This window comes from Carassius gibelio, chromosome A8 (genome assembly GCF_023724105.1).
Source record: "Carassius gibelio isolate Cgi1373 ecotype wild population from Czech Republic chromosome A8, carGib1.2-hapl.c, whole genome shotgun sequence".
NCBI lineage: Eukaryota > Metazoa > Chordata > Actinopteri > Cypriniformes > Cyprinidae > Carassius > Carassius gibelio.
The window spans coordinates 5,387,813-5,410,337 of NC_068378.1; the positions used below are offsets into that span (position 1 = coordinate 5,387,813).

General features: G+C 36.8%; 1 protein-coding gene across 1 annotated transcript; it reads left to right on the forward strand.

Annotated features, from left to right (window-relative positions):
* The first annotated feature begins 1,179 nt into the window (after positions 1 to 1,179).
* On the forward strand, positions 1,180 to 22,525 carry gkap1 (G kinase anchoring protein 1). The gene is made up of 12 exons (XM_052603601.1): positions 1,180 to 1,343; positions 1,838 to 2,072; positions 16,227 to 16,388; positions 16,470 to 16,547; positions 18,671 to 18,803; positions 18,874 to 18,902; positions 20,221 to 20,364; positions 21,483 to 21,569; positions 21,674 to 21,737; positions 21,813 to 21,883; positions 21,969 to 22,046; positions 22,196 to 22,525. The coding sequence occupies exons 2-12, from the start codon at positions 1,845 to 1,847 to the stop codon at positions 22,235 to 22,237; spliced, it is 1,116 nt and encodes a 371-aa protein (XP_052459561.1). The 5' UTR covers positions 1,180 to 1,343; positions 1,838 to 1,844; the 3' UTR covers positions 22,238 to 22,525.

Genomic DNA, 22,525 nt, shown 5'->3' on the forward strand with positions numbered 1-22,525 from the left:
CACATTTGTTGACAACTCAAACTGATGCTGCAATTCTGTGTACTGTCTCTTTAAATGCGCGAGCTCCGCCGAATTTCTGTCTGCGTCACTACTGCAATCTTGTACCGCGCGGTCGCTGCTTTGCGTCATCTTGCTAGAAAACTCTAACAAATCTAACACATGTTGACGGGCTACATCGTCATCTTCCGTCTCTATAACATTCTCTACTGATTCATTTATTAATCTGATCAGCGAGTGCCTTTTGGTTTGTCCCTCCTCCACTGACAGTTTCACATACCTCGTGCAGTTGATTGAGCTGCAGCCGGAGCAACGCAGCGCTCAGCTGATCTTGCAGTTGCTCAGTGTCCATGCTCAGCGTCTTCGTAGACAACTACCTCAAAACGGCACCGCTGATCCCATCCTCGTCGCCAGTATTTTGTAACACACTTGAAGGAATGAACAAGCGTGTGTTTTGGTTGGGTTCTTTTATTCAGCCAGCGTCATTCGCAACAGCTCCGTACCACACAGTACAACATGACTCAATACTGATAGTCTCCTTCAAAACCTCGCGTGAACTAACTTTTCTTTTCTAGGTTTTTCTCCGGGGTGTTTTCACTCTGGCTTACTGCCACCAACTGGACACCCATCACATAGCTGTATACTACAAATTGACATGCATGTACTAAATAATTAAATAACCATTATTAATAAAATAACTGAAATTACAAAAACTATTACATGGGGGGGGGTCTAGCTTTTAACTTACAATTATTTTATAGCAATTATACTATTCTATCAATGTATATTCTAGATTTCCCCACAAAAACCAGTGTTATTAAAAGTGTGAAGAGCACTTTCCAAAGTACAGACGATACAACAGAGCTTGTGCATCTTTTTAAAACGCTTTGGACCATTAACAGACCCTTATAGGCCCTATAATGAGTTTCTCGTTCTAAGAGTAATTAATATATATATATCAGAATTATTTTCTCATCGTTGATTAGGATAGACAAATCACAGTAGTTGTGATTACTGGATAAAAATGATAATAATTTGATAGCGCTATATAAATTTCTGCGCCACGTACTTTATATATGTATTTACATTTATAAAATTAAATAATTATTAGTGGACATAGTAGAAATAATTATTAGACACACACTGATGTCTTCTTGAGCCGCAGAGCGCCTCCTGGAGTGAGAACTGCTCCATAAACCCGGACTCCTTTATTATCGGACCGCGTTTCCCCACAAAGAGAGCTTCGAAGCTTTGTGTCCGTTCAGGCCGCCATACTCTCGTCTGTGTGTGCTCGCAGTTTCTACTTGCACGTAACGTTAGCTGAGGATACCGACAATCTTAAACAGGTGAAAGTTTGTTTGGTTCAGTTCGTGCTCGGGTTTAAAAAGTTGCGCGAGACGAACTGAAGAGCATGAAACACGTTCAGGACAAAAGGCAGCGACAGCACGCGTTTATTAGTTTGTGTTCAGCACTGGCGAGCTAAAAAAAAGTCGAAGCTAGCTACATTCGGGGTATCAAATACAACCGAAGTAACGTTATATATATATATGAGTGCTTTAGAAAAGCCTAAATATGGAAGCTGCTGTTCAGCAAACGCTGCGTCCTCCAATACAGCAACACTCGGTCATTTAATACATAATACAAGTAACTCGACAGCAAACAGATTTGTGATTTGCAATGCAAATTAAATCTGGTTTCATTTGTGTCAGTCAGTTAATTATGCATGTTCACATGTGTTCTCCTGTGTCTGTTAAGCACTGATTTGTGACCGCTGTCGCCGTGAATCAGTGTTTGCGCCAGCGCTGAATCAGACGTGATGTGTTGATCGTGTGCTCGGCAGGTTCAGGATGGCATCGGCGTTGATCTCGGTGCCCACCACGGCGTCCCGCTTCGCTCTGCTGCAGGTCGACTCGGACTCGGAGTCTGATTCGGATGCGGGGAAGCCCAAGGCGGGTCGTGGAGCAGGGAAGACCCGCTCGGGGAAATCTCCCAGCGGGAAGACCAACCAGAATAACGACAAAAAGAAAGAGAAGAGAAGAAGAAAGAAGGAACAGCAACAGAGTGAAGCCAATGAGGTGACTATCTATCTATCTATCTATCTATCAGGGGTGGAACGGTACACAGATGTCACGGTTCGATATGTACCTCGGTTCAGGGGTAACATTCAACACGATTTCGCCACAACAGAAACAAATCTACAATGCTCGGTTTCTTTTCATTTATTTTGAACATACAGTACAAGTTGTACAATTATAATAGTACAATTGTTTCCACCTAGATGTGAAAATACTAACTATTATTACATTATTTAATATTTATAATCTGCAGTACATATATACAAGGAATAAATTCTTAAAATATATTTGATTTAGTTTACAGATAAACAAGGGGGAAAAAGTGGGGCATTTAACATAGCCTATATATCCTAAGTTTCAGTTCATTTTTTTACAGGTTTAATTTGTTCACAGAAAGGAAACTCAAATGGGAGAAAGCCACCTCCTATTTGTTTTCTTTAATTTACAAAAGCACAAAGTTTTGTTTTCATTGTGTGTCCTTTTATACAGTGATGCATTATTAAAAAGACTAAGTGTTTCAAGTTGATTCTGCTGGTGGTATGAGGAAACAGTTGAAGTGATCACGCCTACACACACACACACACACACAACACAACACATCAGTTTCAGTATTGCTAACTTGACAGCACAGTTGGTACTAGGGGTGGGCGACATATAGTTTAGACGATAATAACAAAATTGTAGTCTGGACGATATGCAAAATTGGGATATCGAATATTTAATAATTTGTAACAATCCGACCTCCCAAACATGAAAAAAGCTGAAGGAAGTTAAAGAGAAAACAAACAACGCACACTATAACCTTCTGAACAATTATATGTAGCGATTTTAGTAATGTAGGGGTTTGTTTGACTGTATTTTTTATTTTTTTTGTACAAAATCACGATCGTTCCTCAATGAGTAAGCTGCTACTAATTTGCAGTACAACCACGGAGTTCTTACCTGTGTGTTATGATGTTTCTTAGTTGAAGCAATAATCCAAAAAACTTAGAGTAAAGCCGATGTACGATTAATAAAATAGCTGCTAGAAAAGGCAAATATGCGTTGCTTGCGGAAAACCGAAGTCTGAAGTTAAAATGTTTTTCTTAAATGTCTGTGGCATCCTCAAGTGGCGAGCTTTGTGATTGCATCATTAGAAAATTGATGAGTCCAAAAGATGGAATACGTTTTTCCCAAGAGATTCACTTGAATAGCCTCCGAACACGAACAGGGCTTCTTTTAACTTCTTGGAAAAACTTTTTTTTTTTTTTTTTTTTTAGAACAAACTAAAACATTTTTATTAATACGGTTAACTGGCCATAATGCCTCAGTGCCCCTGACGTCTTACGTCATTACAGTGTGCCGTGCGTTGGTTACTCAGTCACTCAGCGCAACAACACAAAAATGAGCGAAGAAAGCGAAAATACACCGTTATCCTCAAAACCAGTCCCAGAAAAACTAACAGCGAGACGTGGGTCAGCTTCTTTAGTCTGGAGATGCAACAAAAGTCGCCCATCTGTATTTGTCGCATGCACATCGAGTATAGCAGAGTGCCACAACCAACCTCTTCCATCATCTCCGTACAATGCACACAACACAGTTTGAAGAGTACGAGAGGTTTCATGCTGAACAAAACAGCACTGCTGCTACAAACACGGTAAAAAAAAAGAACCGACACAACAGACCTTGGCAGAAACATTTACAAAGAAAACACCATATGACAAAAAAAGCGGAAAACGATTATAAACTCTGTAACAAGTTGTATTGCAAGGTCTATGTTGCCAATTCAATTGGGCGAGAAGAATGGGTTTCAAGAATACAGACTTTAGATCCCAGATATGATCTGCCTCGAGGAGAAGCGAGGTACATTCAAAAGGGGATTTGTTCTATTTTGATCGCTGCCATATATACATCAGTGTTTATATCTGAACTATAAACTTTATGCCAGTATTTCTTTGATAATATAAATGACTGTAAGACAGAAATAATACTGTGTAGTTGAAAAGACCGTTTGTGAAGATGTTTCTTAACCAAACATGGTAAGAGCTCTCTCTGTGTCAGCGGCAGTGCGTGCACGGATTTGTATGATCCGGTCAGACTTTGTCAAAGGTTTAACAGACTCGGGGAATCGTTGTCATTTAGAAATGAGATCTAGAGGGTGTCTGAATCGAGATCACGATCTTTTTACGATTAATCGTGCAGCTCTAATATCTACTACCTTATTTAGTGTGTTTAAAAAGATACTTAAATGAGATTAATGCAATCAATGCAAGATTAACAAAGCTAAAAATTTCCATAACACTCATCCCTTTTGATCATTATTGATCACTTATATTGATTAAATGTAGATAAATTTGTGAGCGCATTACCCTTATAGTTTACATCATGTAAATTAAAGATTTAAAACACCATTACTCTCATGAGAGGCGAAAAAAAAGCATTTTCATAGTTTTTTATGGAACATAGTCATTCCCAACATATATGCAAGCATCATTTTCATCAGAAGCACTCACATTATTCTTACTTTCACACCAGACATTGTACATTAACATCTGATGAGCTACTAAAGATTTCATGATTGAATTTACAGCTCTTCTAATCATTCCCACTACACAAGGCAACATACACAGCACAAATAAAATCATGGCCAGTGCTGAGATGGCAATTAACCCAATGTATTCTTCTTTCTGCCGTAAACCCTTAAACCAGTTCCATTCCCAGTCATCATTGGCATTTACTTCTCTAACTGTTAACCTGTGAATTGAATTAGTCATGTTTTGAATACATTTGAATACATTTGCCACAAGTACAAACAAACAAAATTTCAAATGGACTCAAGTTAGACTTCTTTTCCTCATTCTCATATGCATTAACACAATGGGGGAGTGCTTTTACCCAAGGCACTCTGTCTGCTCACAACACTTCATTAATTTGCTCTTTAATGTCACATCTGACTGATGGTTTTATTTGCATTATCAATTATGCTTTCAATTTTACATTATATTATCAATTCTCTGATTTGGAAGTGGGTGTGCCACTCGAGGCATCATTTGCCCTCTGTCCACTTTGCTTCTGGCACAGATCATACATGATTGACAATACCTGTCTGCAAAGGAAGTGAATCCCTTTGTGAAACCAATATTAATTTAGCTAATCAAACATTTCCCCTTTACACATGATCTAGGCCATGTAGAAGTATCGCATAGTGTTTGAAATAGTGTTTTGGCAGATATGTCTTCGGCACTCAGCCAAAGATAGTTTGCACTCGGCCTTCACCCATTGTTTCTTCTCCTCTGCTGTGGCAAAAGCTTGCATAGCTGTAAGATAATCAGAAGGGAGTGTGAATTAGTCATTGTTAACTGTTACACAGGTAAAAGAAAGTTCTGTTCTCATCGCTGCATCCTTTGCTGTGGTATCAGCTTACTTGTTACCTAAAAACAAATAAATCATAATTTTTGGAATGTGTAACAGATAGCAAAATTGCTTCTAACATTGCTGCTATTTTACCATCAGACTTAAACAATTTCCTGTGCTTCCACAATACCCCCAAATCACGACAAACCCCAAAAGAATAACAAGAATTTGTATAAATGGTAACTGTTTGTCCTTCAGCAATTTTGCAAGCCTCCGTCAATGCTACCAATTCAGCCGCTTGCGCAGAAACCCATTCTCTCATCAACAGTTCGTACAAAATTTCTCTCTGGGTCTGGGAGTACCGATGTTGGTGATGTTTGTAGCAATAATATTAAATGGTTTCTCTGCTTCTGGAATCCAGGTCAGTTTGTCATGGGGTTGCAAGCCCTTCCCGTGAGCCAAAGCGCTCAGGGTCAATTCTTTGATAACGTTCGACAATACGAACACATGCCCAAAAATGACATTAGTTGCTTTTTCATGATAAGCTTAAGAATCTTTTGAATTGTCTCTAATAGTTTCTCAGATAAAGATTTGCCATTCTTTGTGGTGATGACCCTAAAAATGTCACCTCCATTTTTACAAACTGCAGTTTTGACAAACTGGCTTATGACCCTCAGCAGCCAGAAGTTGTAAAAGTTTGACAGTATCTTGCTTGCATATTTCTTTATCTTTTTAACGGGGAAAATAGGTGTACTCGCAGGATAATTTTCACGGAGCACAATTACCCCAGCTGCTCTTAATGGTAAAAAAAAAACTGGTGTTTACAGGGTCTGTAATCAGACTTTGGAGTGACTTGAACTGGTTAAAGCCGAAAGTGTTTTAGGGAATTCTTTGAGCACTGGGTGAGTCTCTACTTCCTCTCCTGAGATAAAGGTTTTTGTCATTGTGTCATCGATCACACAGACTGTACATACAGCTTTAACAGCAGCCCGTGCAAACACATTCGGTATGCAGACCGTGTTGGATTGTATTCAACCTTTCCCTATGCTGTCTCCATCCAATTCACATAAAAAAATACATATTTTTACAAATAAACCTTCCCTATTGTCATTGTTCTTTTTGGACAATGAAACGTGGAAGAGAATCGACCAACATCTAACAACATTTGCTGTTCATTTCTCAACTCAACAGAAACGGCGGCTCTATTTTATGTCTCGATTAACCATTTCAGGTCTGTTATTTCTGTACACGAAACCATTTTTGTTCTAAAATGTAATCTTTTCCAAACGATATATGTGGTGAGCAATGCAAATCAGAGAATGGCATAATTCAGAATTAGGTCTTTTGCAGCCTTGACAAGCTTTTCACATAATTCATCATCTTTCCATTTACACTGGTAAATATACAACTGTGATTGTTGGATTGTGGCTAAAGTATGAATTTGGCACTGGCCCCTTCCCAGTTTCACATTAAATCTTTCTTACAAATTTTGTAGGCAGTTTTCTGACAGTAAACACTGCTTAAAGTTCATGCCATTCTAATCTTTTGGAATTGGATCGATTTCATCCATTCAAATTGCTGAGTTACCAGCCCTTTCAACTCCATTCACCTATAATCTAATCTGTGGCATTTGTTTATAAGCTAATTTATTCGGATGACTATATGTGCCTATGTTCTTGTTGAGAGACAATTTATCAATTTCCAAATATGCTTGCTTATATTTCTAAGAGTGGAAATATAAGCAAGCATCTTTGTTGCAGTGAGCAGAAACATGAGCAAGCAAACTTTCTTCATTGCAGTGAGCTTTAGATAAAATGTGTGTGTTTCAGACTTATCTGTTTGTGCTGCTTGGCCTTGGTGGACTTTGCTTCCGACTCCCTCCTTCTTCTCCAGCTTCTGCTGTGAAAGTCTCTGTTGTCAGTCTGCCTCTGCTTTCTCTGGTCCAGCCACCGTTTGGTTGATCAAATGTGCACAGTGAAATTTTTCAATGTCCCCTCTCCACCAGTAAAAGCAAACATTTGGATCAGTCTGAGACAGTCTTTGTCCTCTGCTCTTCTGCGTGATTTTGGTGGTGTTCACTCTGACTGGAAAGTCATTCTTGATCTGTTGACACAGTGTTTCAACTGCTTGATGATATGCTTTGTTTTGCCTGTTTAAAGTCTTTCTCGTTCCATGGTTGAGAGACCATCACAGTTCTATTCAGCCCAGTCACTTAAATCATGGGGGAAAGCTCTGACGTGCTCTACTTTTTCCTCCAGTTTCTTCTCGTTTAGGCTGTCCGGCTGCAGTGTTACTCTCTCATGAGCTTTAGATCTGGTGCTGACTCTGGCCATGCAGTATTTCATCATTCTGATGACATTGCTGGTGGCAGAGCAGATGGTTTGGATGATGATGATGATGCTGTTGAAGTTGTGCTTGTCTTTCGTCGGGTGGTGAGGACTGCGGTGCAGATGCAGTTGCTCTGTAGGATGGAGGCAGCTGTGGTGGTTGAATCTGGTGCTGCTGTGGCATTTGTCGATAGGGGTAAAGCCAGGAGTCCAGCTCAAAGTTCACTTTGGCACACCACAATTCTCTAAGGGAATAAAGAGAAGAATTCTGGACCATATAATCTGTTCTTCTGTCAGCGTTTTCTACAGAACTATCATTTTTCAGTTCTTTCCAAAATGGTTCTCGGTGTTCTGCTGCTTCACGCCTGTGCTTTTAAAACGTTTCTAAAACTTGTCTTTTTGCTTGTTTTTCACTTTTTATATTCTCTTAATTTTTCACATTTTTCCAAGCTCTCTTTTATATTGTTAAGGGTTGTTATGCTAAAGGTACCTTTTCTTTTTTGGAAAACCAAAAATGTCAACCCAGGGTATGACTTCCAAAATTATTTCCCATATTTATTTTTAATTTCTTTGTAAATTGGACTGTCCAAACCATCAAGATGGATCTTAGATTTGAAATTTCCAGACCCCATCCTGCAAGCAATCCTCGACTTTACCTGGAACGCGTCCTCTTTACCTCACACTTGGTCGTCACCACCGTGCGGCTTCGCACTTACTCGCACAAAGTCTTATCACCCCTGTCCTGCTTACCTGCAGGTCTGTTTCCCGTACCCGCGAAAAATCAGCCTCGCGTACCTGCAAAACTATCCTGTTTCACGTACTGGTGAAAAAACTGTTTCACGTACAGGCAAAACGTACGCGTACCTGTGAAAACTCGTTGCACGTGTATCTGCGAAACCAAGCTATAGCTCCATGTACCCATGAAAAAAACGTTCACATAACGGCGACCTGTGGGGTGGCTTGGACTTGCACTATAAGGTCTAGGAATATCAAACCGCAATTTACCAAATTAGAAACCCAATTTTGGAATTTTCTGGGTCTAGGGTGATCAGCCAACTAACGTCCTCAGGTCCCAGACGATCAGCTGTGGAATCCCGTCACTCGTCCCCAAGTTTGTTGTGGAAATTCTAATTCAGTAACAATTTGTAGAGACTGAGAATGAAAAACCAAACTGAATTTTGTCTTTTTATTGCTTTAATTCACTGCAAAGAATGATTTGGTTTACACACAGCTTGAGTTTGTGTGCAAAAAGATAACACACAGACTCGGTCAACTTTTTATAATATGTAAAAAGATACATTGAAGGCTAGACTCTGACCTTTGAGCCAATCATGTTGCTCAGAGCACATCACCCCATAACACATGCACATCTCATCCACATTACATGGTAGATGTCTGGTTACTCTCAACCCTTACCCTTCATTAGTTTGTCATAATTTGTGTAACACAATACATTTGCGTCAGTCAGGAAGGCCTGATCTATAAACTGTCACGCACTCATCAGCATTTATAAATGGCAAATGGTGTAACTAACTGAATCCCACTGTTAATGCTGGCAGCAGGACAATTCAATTGTTAACCATTTAAAAAGTGACGTCATAATCATTAGCTAAAACATGGAAGTTGAAAATTAAACTGTCAAAGCATGAAATATGATCCCACAAATCAGTGAATTTGAGTTTAATGTGGGTGTACTATCAATAATCAATAACCATTTGTAATCCTTCAAAAAATATCCATTTATTTTAATGTGATTCACAGATGAAGGTCATAATCACATTGTACACACGAAGGAGCCACAGAATATAAAATCCTTTAAGATCTTATTTTAAAGACTATGAAAATAGTTCAATGCAATACAAATTGCATAAATTATATTTTCATAAAGTTTATTAACTTAGACAAAAACCTTTTAAGTCATGTTACTTGGCGGTCATCTTTGAAATGCCTCTCTGGCTTGCAAGTGCAACTCCTTTCTATTTGAATGGGGAAACATCAGATTCTCCAAAACTGCTCCCTAAGCTTATGATTAAATTTCCGATATGAAATCACCAAAGAAATCTGACAACAACTGTATCATAAATGTTACTTTTGCTCAAATAGTGTTATAAAGTTCTTATTTTTCAGGCAAAGATCAGCCAGTGCACGTCTCTATAGCAACAGTCTATAGACAGACAGTCAGACTGTTTCTATATTAGTGATTGTCTCGCAGAAGACATACCGGTTACTTCGGTAGTGGGCGGAGCTAATGCGCAAATGGCAATTTCATTGGCTGGCACTGAATAGTACCGTCCCTGTTTTGATTTCAGCAAATCAGTTTGACCGAACGCAGACAACGTGATTAATATTCATGAACCCAGAAGCTCATCAATTCATAGTGCATTGTATATACATGAGTATGATAGTAGAATTAGTAGTAGTATTATCTTTTAATAATAATTAATATGATCTATTACTATTTTTTTTAATATGCATTCATTAGGCCTAAAAGTTAATTTTTACATAAAGGCATTGTGCTAGAAATATTTATATATATATATATATATATATATATATATATATATATATATATATATATATATATATATATATATATATATATTAGGGGTGTAACGGTTCACAAAATTCACGGTTCGGTTCGGTTCAATACACTGATGTCACGGTTCGGTTCGGTACGGTTCGGTACGTTTTAGATACAGCAAAAAGAAAAAATTGGCAGATAAATTTCCTTGATTTTTTTAAAAAATGTTTTATTTATTAAAACTAACAAAGTATGTGTTTTTTTTACATTGAACAATGATGGAGCTATTCTTTACCCATCTTCTATGGTGTTTTCTTAGCAGCATACTGTATAAAACAAAAATAGCTCCTTATAAATTTTTTTTTAAAAATTAAATGTGATATTGTTGTAGTGGTTATGAACAAATACAAAGATGTAACTCTTTTTATATGGAACTCTATAACTCTTTATATTTAGTGTGTTTTTACTCAATTGGTTCTCTATTTGGGCTTATGTTTTTTGGAACAAAGCAGGAATTACGGTCTGTCTGAAATGGGCTCGTGAAGGAATATTGTAATGGGGCTCAATTACATTAAGCATGTTCTTAAAACCTGCGTTTTCCACTACAGAGTAAGGTCTCATATCCGCGGCTATAACGTAAATGCACCATTCGCTGCGGTGATGTCCGTATACGGAGCCCGGGACGTCACCTGTAGGAGAAAAAAAAGCAATCCGTGGCGACGGTTTTGCAATCCGTCCCCTCAGTTTATAAACCGTACTCACGAATTCATAAACTGTTCACTCGATTTAACAAATCGTGCCCACGGATTAACAAACCGTGCCCACGAATTTCCAATCCGTGCACTTAGATTTTGTAAACCGTACCCTCGGTTTTTGAATCCGTACCCACGAATTCATAATCCGTGCGCACGCTTTCGCAATCCGTTCCCTCGGATTTGTAAACCGTACTCACGGATTCATGCAGCAAACTCCTACGTGTTAACATACAGTTTTATTGAATATTATTATGTGGAATAGGTTTACAGCAAAGTGTCTTAAGTGATTCTCTATCAAGTGTAGTACGAGGTGGAATACAAAGATTTAATAAGAAAGATGCGCATTAAAATCTTGTTCAATTGCTGATAATCTATAATAGCACTTGATTATTATTGTGCAATAAACCTGGCATTGTGACTGACTCTGGAGTAATTTTTTCCTCTTTTGTAAGTTATTTTGGATAAAAGATTCTTATGCATAACCTGTTTAATAATATATAATAATGATACAAATAAAAATAAAGTTATTTTTTATAATTTTAATTTGTAGGCTAAATAAATGAGTACAAGACAGTAAAAATATTTGTCATAAAATAATTTGTGAATTGCTTTATTTTTAAATAACCTTTGGACAGTTTTGGAAATGCTTGTGTACAATTCTTTCTTAACATGAAGACTTATTTTTGTGATTTTATTATACTAAGCTCCACCCACCTCACCCCACCTGCCGGAGTTAGATGCATGTTTCACTGTTAAGTTTAAAATGCGTGTCAGTTTTCAAATCCGAGGGAACGGATTGCGAAAGCGTGCGCACGGATTATGAATTCGTGGGTACGGATTCAAAAACCGAGGGTACGGTTTACACAATCTAAACGCACGGACTGGGAATTCGTGGGCACGGTTTGTTAATCCTGGGTACGATTTGTTAAACCGAGTGAACAGTTTATTAATTCATGAGCACGGTTTATAAACTGAGGGGACGGATTCCAAAACCGTCGCCACGGATTGATGTTTTTTCTCTCCTACAGGTGACGTGCGGGGCTCCGTACCGAGCCTTCAGCGCGTACTGAGTGAGCGAGCGCCTGACTGAGTAGCCTAACATAAACATATAAGTTGGTGTTTTTTTTTCTTCGGGGGTGTCAGGGGCATTGCCTGTTACGTCGTTTGGGTTATTGGGCTACCTTGTTGAACGCATAACATTATATTTCACACACCTTTTTTATTTTCCAAATTTAATTAATTAGTCCAACGAACCGTTCGGTACATAATGCGTACCGCGTACCGAAACCGAACGGTTCAATACGAATACGCGTATCGTTACACCCCTAATATATATATATATATATATATATATATATATATATATATATATATTTTAGTAAAATGTATGTGATACTGCTACTACTGTTGAAAAAATGTATAAAACTTAATTTTTTAAAGAAATAAATCAAAATAGTTCTTCCATGTTTTAATTTTAATAGCAAATCCCCTTTATTTACCAAAAACAAAATGTTTAAATTTCATAAATTAAAGACATATTAAATTTGGGTGAAACTGTTTTACTGTTTTTCAGAATTATATAACTTGTAGAAAAACTTTAAACACAATTGTAAATAAGTATAAAGAATGGCATTGGTTTTATTTTTAGTTTTTTTTTTTTTTATTAGCATATTTTTGTGTTTTGCTTTGGTACTGAAATTGGTACCGAGAACCATGGATTTTCACTGTTATCAGTACCGAATACTGAAATTTTGGTACCGTGACAACACTACTCCATCACCTGCGTAAGACCAGGCCTGTGTTGAGGATTGCTTGGCTGTGAAAATTCTGCATTCAATTGTGTTATACTGCAGAAATCAGAGTCTATGTGCAAATGAAATATTTTAGTCTTAAAAATGATCACTGAGGCGCACTTGATTCAGAAGGTGGCTTAGAAATATACATGCACTGCTGGACTTTTTCGACATCAGCTGCAACGCTACTGGTGTTGTGTGGCCTCTGTACTGTACATTTCGCGTCCAGTCTCAAATCTAATGACCGTAAAATAAGCGAGAACTGATTCTGAAGTCTGATGATGATCCGTACAAGTTAATTAGAACATTCTGCAGATTTACTGTCAGACCAATTATGAATGTCATTAGGACTCCGTTAGTGTTTTCAGTCAGTGTTTTAAATTAGCTTAGAATGCGGTGTCTAAAGAATTTAAGACCAGCTGCCGTCAGGCATCCTCACAAAGATTATTTTTATAATATTTGCGACTGACACCAGGGACTTGACTGCACCTTTTTCCAAATATGTAGATCTATTAATTTAAATGAGAAAAAAAAATCCCAAACATGACCTTTCTGAATGAAATTATGCACTTCGATTATATCTAATATGTGACCGAACTTAAAAGCTAAACTTAGGCTATTAACGAAATATAGCCCCACGATTTGCTCGCCTTCGGGGTCACCACAGTCACGCTTCCAACAACTTTTTAAAACTTATTTTCAACTTTTTCAGTGAAAAGGATTTACTCTTTTAATCCACGTCACATGAAACTTTTCATATAAACTGGAATAAATCCAAAACTAGAGCCAACCCAGAGACTCCGCATCAGTACGATTTCAGGGCAAATCTAAAAAACATTGTTGACCAACATTATAAACTATTAATGAGTTATTCTACAACTAATTGTATTGCAAATTATACTACAACTGGAAAATACTGTAAAATGATGAATTGTTGGGTGTGATGACATTTAATGTCTCCGCCAGCACCTGTAGTCCCATTTAGTAACTTGTTAGCAATCATCTTTAAGAAACATAACAGTTTGACTGGTGTGTTATGTCATAGAATAAAACGTGAAAGTATTTTGAGCCTATGTGAACCTATGTTAACCAAAATCCCATTAAAAAAAAAAAAAAAGACTCTGGGTCGATGGAAACGGAAGTGCTAAAATTATAACTTCCCAACAACATGGGAAGAAAAGGGGTAATTAAAAGCAACTAAAACAGACATCATAGAAAAGGAGAGCCCTATTAAGTCAATGTGCTGAGCCGAAGGCTAACTCTAATAAATAAAATTTAATTATTTATTATTATTATTTTTTAAGAGCTTAATTTAGGTAATAGTTTAAGGAAAAGCTATTCCAATTCTTGGGGGCCACCACTGGCAGTGCCCGGTCACCACTTTATAATCTTGTCCTAGGAACATCTAAAATCCTCTGGCTTGATGACCTTGGATTCCTTTGAGGTTTGTGTATGACTAAAAGATCAGTTAAATATTGCCAGATTGTCTTATGCTAAGTAGTTCAAGTTGTAAGCGAGTTAACAGCGATTTGGCTCACACCTGCATATAGAGAATTACAGTAGTCCAGTCTTGCGAAAATAAAGGCATGGATAAGCTTTTCAAAATTGCTTCTTGACAGAAACGGTTTTACCTTGGCTAATAATCTCAAATGAAAGAAACCAGATTTAACCCCTGAATTTATCTGTTTATCAAATTTCAGAGAGACATCAAACTGAACCCCAAGATTTTTAACTACCGATTTATGGAATGGAGCCGATTTCCCCAAATCATTGAGACTTTAATTAAAAAAAAAAAAAAAAACTTGCTGACATCCATAGTTTAACTTCATGCAAACAATTTAGTAGAGATGTGATTTTCATCTTGTCCTGTTTTCGTAAAGGTAGATACATCTGAGTATCATTAGCAAAATAATGAAAAGAAACTCCTTGCCTTTGAAAAATAGAACCCAAAGGCAGCTTATACAGTAAGAACAAGATTGGACCAAGAATTGAACCTTGGGGAACACCACAATTCAATGGAGCAGATTTTAATAAGATTAACTGATATAATAAGGTTGACTGATACTAACTGAAAAGTTTCTATTAGAAAGACATGATCAGGGGTCTCATTTATAAATTTTATGTATGCACAAAATGGGCATAGAAACATGTGTAGGCAATTTTCCATGCACATCGCGATTTATAAAAAAATGTGGCATAAATATGTACCATACGGACATTCTGCGTACAAACTCTGTTTTTTCCTGTAGTGAGAAAAGTAATGAAGTAAACAACAATTTTAAACCGTTTGATATATACAGATTTACGTTAAATACTCCACTCCCATTAATGGAGATAAGCACTGAATTAATTTTTTTTTTAAATTACATAATTTTATTAACAATGGGCCACATAATTTTCCTGTGGTATGATATGTTTTAATGACAGCGAGGAGTGTTATAGGTGCACAATAATTCATCTTTAAACTAAAGATCACATGTTATGATAAAAATTTTAGCGAGAACAATCCATAATCAATGATGCGCACTTCGATATTATAGCAGACACTGCAGGATTCAGAGGTTGAACGGTCCATTGTCCGGTATAGGACCAATGATAATAGCTTACTGCATTAAATATGGGCCTATCTGTTTCCACTAAAAATAGCTAAAAGATGTTCATCAGCAAAACTGCAAACATTTACTTGTATTTGAATTGTTTAAAAAAAATATATACTATCTGGCCAGTGTAAAAGAATGAGATCAACTCTATTCTAAAATATATTGGAGAACAACTTTAAACCATTTTGGTTTAAGGAGGAAATGCACATACGCACAACCTTCCCTTGACTGGGATTTATAAAGCGATTTTTGCACAGGTTCTGGCATTTGCATGGTTTTATAGATCTGAAGACTTTTATGCATACAATCTAGCTTTTGTGCTTACGTACACTTTTACAGAGTTTTATAAATGAGACCCCTGAACCATTCAAGAGCTATGCATCGTATACCCACAGTATTTTATATATGAGTAATAAGGATTTTGTTAACATTTGCCCAAAATAAAACTTGTTAAAAACAAGCAAGCCCAGCCTAGATAAAGTAGCCTACAAGTAACTTGATGCATTACTTTCCATTAAGAAGAAACCAATATATAACGCAATTAGTTAACTATTTAGACTATCTGTCTATCTGTCTGTATGTAATTCTATCTGTCCTTTTATATATCTATCATTCTTTGGTAGTAATTCTGTCATCTACTTGTTTTGTATTTTGTTCTCTAACTGTGTACATGTTTGTTTCTGGATCTAGCACTGATGATGATTTAGAGCTGGTGTTTATAGGATCCCTGAGGGCACAGAGGGTAGCGTGTTGTAGTAGTTCTGTTTTGGGTAAAGCCATCAGCTAAATGCTTGCTAACAGAGTGTTTGTCATTACAAACTGCAGCTCAGAAGTCTTGCTTTTAAGAAGATCCCTCAGAAGTCAGCAGCACCTCCTTCCACACTCACGCTGCAGGATTTAGCCAATGATCTGATGACCCCGGCAGCGGTCCAGCGTGGCTCCAAGCCCCAGGAGAACTGGCAGGAGTGGAAACAGAGAGATGAGCAGGTAAACCTCAGAATCTGACCTTCACATGGCCCATTTCTCTCCTGCTTCATGCAAACATCTTCATGTTTGTGTTCATCCCAGCTGACCAGTGACTTGTATGAGGCGGATCTGGAGAAGGCCTTGATGCTCAGTAAATTGGAGCTGGAGCAACAGAAAAAGGTAGTTGAATGATTCTAAAAATGTCATGTTGTGTCAAGTTAAAAGTAAAATCACATTTTCAGAGGTTTTTAAATGTTATAAAAAAAAAAGAGAGAGATTTATTCATTCACACTTAAAAATTTAAATATAGTTATTGTGAACTTTGAAGGGCTGAAACGATTCCTCGAGTAACTCGATTACAAAAAATGATCGAGGCAAATTCCTCTGCCTCGAAGCCTCTTTTAATTTATTTTAAATCTCATGTCAGGTTCTTTCGCAATTATTTTTTTAATGTGACACAACATTTTATGTCACCCACAAAGTAGAAGGAGACACAAGCGCTGCGTCTGAAATCACATACTGCAAGGAGTCAGCAGTGTTTTGATTTGAGAGCGCGGGAAAACGTAAAGAGAACGCCGTGGTGTGTGTCCATTGCAAGATAGAGCTGGCATACCACAACCAGGGCCCTATGATTTCCATGATGCAGAAAACGTGGAGGGAATCGTGGAATCCAGTCACAAAAACGTAATTTACAGTTTAATGCGGAATGGCACGGAATTTGCCAAGTTTTGCATGAATTAATCAAAAATAGCTCATTGCACTTACATCAAATCACAATATGGACTAATATCTGTAAAAATTAAGCCGGAACAGTCTATTTAAATATAAATCCTCCATGTTCTGTGTGTCTCTGTTAATGAATGGAGCAGAAGCGTGACTTCCTTTATTTACACAAACTGAAGCGCGCGTGACGCTTGCGATTAATTTCATCGTCTGCTGTCTCACTAAATAAGATGTGAACACATGAACAACATCTCCAGAACTGCTCTGACAGTCACCTCATGAGCATTTGACCGTTTGATTAGAGTAAAACTAGCGTCACATCACATACACAGAACTGTAAAGGTACGTCAACCTGTCAAAATAAAAGTCCGGTTTAGTTTAAAGACAAGTCTTTGCCAGAGATGTATTTCTATTGTTCAGCAGAATGTACATAGCCTACTACTAAAAAAGAATCTAACATTATTATTTATTTATTTATTCTTCCATGTTTTATCTTTAATGGTAAAACCCCTTTGTTTACCAAAAAGTTAAGTTGTAATTTTCAATAATTAAAAGATAAATTAAATTAATGTTTGGTATTTAATGTGCATCTCAGAAAATGCTTTATTTAAAACCCCAACTGAATGGCACTTAAATGCACTTAATTCATCTGTCAACTTTATTGTCATTGTTCACAGTACAAGTACAGACAGTGAAACAATGGATAGAAATTAAATGTTTATTTTTGATGTATGCATTGCATTCTATGCATTTAAAAAGTAAAAATATTTTAGTATTAGTTGTTCATTTTAAGAGACCCAGGAGTCTTTTCTCTTGCATAATTAATATTGCACTTTAATTAAGCAAAAACACATTTTATCCGATTACTCGGTTAATCGATGGAATCTTTGGTAGAATACTCGATTACTAAAATATTCGATAGCTACAGCCCTATAAAAGGTTTCTTAAACAGCAGTGATGATAGTTCTGCTCATACGTTTACACAGCCCATGCAGAAAATGCAAAATATTAATGATTTGAACAAAATAGGAGGAATCTCAAAAATGGCACGTTATTTAGTATTTTATTTTGTACTGTCCAAAACAAACAGATATTTCTTGGTTTCCCAGCATCTTCTATGTATTTGATCTCTTTCCAACGACTGTATTCATGGACTCATCCACAACTGTTTCAAACGGTGAAAGCATTCCCTGATGCTCAAGAAAGAAACCCAGTGTATTAAGAGCTGGATGATACAACGAAGAAATGTAAATCATAGGTATTCAATTGCTTTAATTTAGCACCAGCCTACTGTTCATATCTCCACACTGCCAAAATGTTCAATGTTCACACTTGTGGAGGTTCATTTCTTGCTTTTTAAAGTGTAGTGACAAGTGACTACTCCCTCTTGTGGTTAGTGAGATGCTGGAATCGAGAGCTCTTTAATAAATTGATATGATGTGATGCAGTTTATAGTGCAACCATACTGTGCAATAATATCAGCCATTTCAATTCTTTCTTTAGCTTTTTCCTTTTTTCTTTTTTTTTTTATCCAACAAGGCTGTAAATCTCTTTAATGTGTAATGTTATAATCTCTCAAGGATGCTGAAAGAACAGAGACTGCATCCCCAAAAGCTAAAGCAGGAGGAAAGAAGGACCGGAAGAAGAATCAGCAGGGGAAGGAGAAACGTGTGACTGTGTCTCTGAAAGACTTCCAGCAGGAGGCTGGTGTGGGTGAGAACATCAGAGACGATCACTGTTACTGTACTGCTGCTCGGAGTCTGACTGACTGTCTCTGTTACAGATCAGCTGAACAAGAAGCCTGACAGAGAGGTGAGTGAGAGATGGAGATGGACACGCAAGAGCAGGCTGCTCTGAGGAACGGAGACACTCAGAGGGCCTCGAAAAAAGAAAGTTAACAAAATGATTAAATTTGATGTCCCATGTTCTAAAAACTAGTCTTGGATGATAACTTTTTACTTAAAAAAATAAAAATAAATTAAAGTTTATGCATCTTGTATTAATCGAAAAATTAGATAAACAATTTTAATACAGAATAAACGTACTACAGATAATTATTATTTTTTAAAGAATTATTATTATTATTATTATTATTATTATTATTATTATTATTATTATCATCATGCCAAAGACAAAGGTTATGCTTTTTTTATAATTATTATACAAATCTTAATTAATAAATGGTAGTATTATTTAGATTAATAATTTATTTGGTTTATTTATCTTAATTTTGAAAACATTGTCTTTCGTAATTTAAATTACTCTGTATAAATCTTAAATGGTGTTATTGTATTATTTATATACTGATGTATTTATTCATATTTTGAATTGGCTTTTATTTTAATTTTAATTGTAGTTTTATTAATTTTGTGCCCTTCTCATTTTTATTAGCCTTTATTTCAATTTTATTTTTCATTTAGCCTAAATTAATATAAGTATTAGTGATCTAGCAATAGTGGCTAAGCTCAAAGGGATAGTTTTGATTTACTCTCCCTCAAGTCATCATGGGTGGATATGACTTTCTTCTTTCAGATGAATCCAGTTGTAGTTATATTAAATTATGTGCAAATTATATTGCATTATGTGCAACATTATTTAACATGACTCTGATTGTATTCGTCCGAAAGAAGAAAGTCATAAATGCATAGGATGAGTAAATCATGGATTAATGTAAATTTTGGGGTGAACTATCCCTTTTATCTTCCTTTAATTAACCTGCTTGCCAAGGCAACATTACTAATCATAATCACGTTTTTCATGTAATATTTCTTTTGTTTTTTGTATTTTATCTGAGTTAATAAAAAGGCTTTTTAGGATATGCATACTTTTTTTTTTATTTATTTATTTTTTATGAGCACTTAATTGCATCCTTCTGACTTGAATGCTTTCACTATAACTATTCCTCCTAACTTTGAAACTTTGTATTGCTATCATTACATCATTTGTTAAATCATATATTCCTCATTTATAAATGGCTTTGCATAAAAGCCTCTACTAACTGAATAAATGTGGATATAATAGTTTTAGGGTCCCTTGGCATCAAAACGTTTGTGGGATTGTGATGAAGCATCTCACAGTGTGTCACATGCTGATGATTTGCAGTTTCATCTTCCTGCTTTATCTTTCGAAGCCTGTGAATCCAGCGCTGTGTGAAGAGAAGTTTTTCCACCAGCTGGAGGACGATGTGAGCCGGATCGTCCAGCGTGACAAGCGCAGGGAGCAGTTCAGCAACAGCGCCGGGCACGAGGTCAACACCTCCTCAGAGCAGGAGCAGGTCAGATTCACTCTTCTCGAGCTCGACGCTCCACCTGTTGTTTAGTTCAGAGTTCAGACCAATGCGACCATGCATTATCAAAATCTAGAAATCATAAGGATGTGGTCTGCGAAAACTGCAATAATAACGCAATTGTTGTTTTAACTTTGTGCGACTTGATATTATCCAGTATATAATATTAGCAAGGAGTTAATATTAAGAGACTTATGTTTTAGACACTGTATTTCCTATTTTTGCTCTATTTCTTCAACATAAATCATTCCAAACACAGCCACAGCGCTGTTTTACGTCTCTGAACGACACAACGGTGTTTTGTTTCTGAATGAATCGTCTGTAAAGCGTGTAAATGATTCAGTTCAAACCTACTGCCAGTCTTAATCTCACATTTAAGATACCTTTTCATTTTATAAATGGTTTCAGACATCAGTTTTCCACGTTTTGTTTAAATATCAAATCATTATTTATGTTTAAGTATTCCATGTCCCTCAGAGCTGCATTAAATGCTGTGTAAATGCATCTAAAGGACACTTTGAACACAGTTTCTGTGTTTCCTCTGCATTGCAAAGATCAATTTTGTTTGGTAAAAGCCCAAATGCAAGAATTTGACTCAAAAGATGGTGCACACTTTGAGGAAAAAATGGCCATAAAACTAGTTGGGAATGATTAATTTCTAAGATTGCAGTGAACTTGCCTCACAGAAGATGAAGAATATCAACACATTCAAGAGTCAGCTGTTAGCACAAGAAGAGAGAAGATATCAGCACAAAAACACAATCTATAGCAAAATATTATCCAATTACAGTTATTGCATATTTTTGTCCATCGCATACCTCAAATTTATATATAGAATATTTTTTGATTAGAATTGTTCAAATTAATATAATATTTAATACTTTTGACTGCGGTTTAAAGGCTGAAATATAAAGCTTAGCATTTAATAAAGCCTTTTATTTTTGTTGAAACTTATCTGAACTTAAAATTAAGCTTTTTACTCTAATCTTAGTTTAATACGGTACTATAGACATTGCCCAGCCCAGCAGGTGTTAAACAGGTCTTAAGTTTGATCTTAAAACCCCTGCAGAAACTCTTATTCTTGTCCTCTTTCTGAACACCCCCAGGACGTGAGAACGGAGCAGTTAAAATATGAACTGGAAAAAAAAGACCAGGAACTTTTAAAGCTGAGAAAGACGATTACGCTGTGGGAGGTGAGACGTTGTGATGTGGAGAGAGTGTGCGTGTGCAGCGGACTTGGTGAATGAACAACTCGCTGTGATTTAAGAGTTTGCGTTTACTAATTGTCTTGTTTCAGGAAAGATATAAGGAAGTGAAGACCAGAAACGCTCAGCTGCTTAAAATGCTTCAACAGGGAGAGAGTGAGTGCAGAATATGACACACACTTGGCATACGGCGTTGATTCTTGGTGTTTATTCAGCTGTCTTTATATTCAGTGAAGGACAAAGCTGAAATCCTGCTGCAGGTGGAGGAGCTCCAGAACATTAAAGAAGAGCTGTCCTCGCAGGTGTGTGTCTGCACAGCCAACACTTAATCACTGTGTTGTGTTGCTGGGATATTTTTGGGGAACAAAATGCGTTTCCTCTTTCCAGGTGACACAATTACACACCGCTCTGGAGCAAGAGAGGTCAAAAGTGAAGGGCTTACAGTCAGAGCAACCCAAACATCAGGTACAAAACATCCAAACCTGCTGGGACTGTCACAATCACATCAAATCTGAATTTAAATCAGCATGCATCTGCACATTTTTTCTTTGCATTACAGTAATTTACATTTCAAATAGATATTTTTACATGAACGAATAAAAACTGTTTTGCAGGGGAACCGGAAGGGTAAAAAAGCATCAGACGGGGACGGATGAAGATGCATGTTAGAGGACAGACAGCTTGAATGTTTCAACTCTTTTGTCAAGCTGCTAATGTCTTTAATGTCTGTCTGAAACACCACACACACTCTTCTCCGTCACACACACACACACACACATTCTCCTGCTCATTACTGTACTTCTGTATCCCTGATCACAGTGACTCGTGACAAGTTCTGCGTCTACACTGTAGAATAAATCCACTTCTGTTCTCTCAACTATGAAACAAAGGCATACAATCCTGAGTTCTTGGTTTCAATAAAGATGCTAATCTACTTTTTCAAA

Excerpts from the sequence above, each read along its gene's own strand:
- gkap1 (XM_052603601.1), top strand. The coding sequence starts at position 1,845 with ATGGCATCGGCGTTGATCTCGGTGCCCACCACGGCGTCCCGCTTCGCT. Across the intron at positions 21,884-21,968 it reads AAGAAGAGCTGTCCTCGCAG|GTGACACAATTACACACCGC; the intron begins GTGTGTGTCTGC and ends TCCTCTTTCCAG. Across the intron at positions 22,047-22,195 it reads CAGAGCAACCCAAACATCAG|GGGAACCGGAAGGGTAAAAA; the intron begins GTACAAAACATC and ends ACTGTTTTGCAG.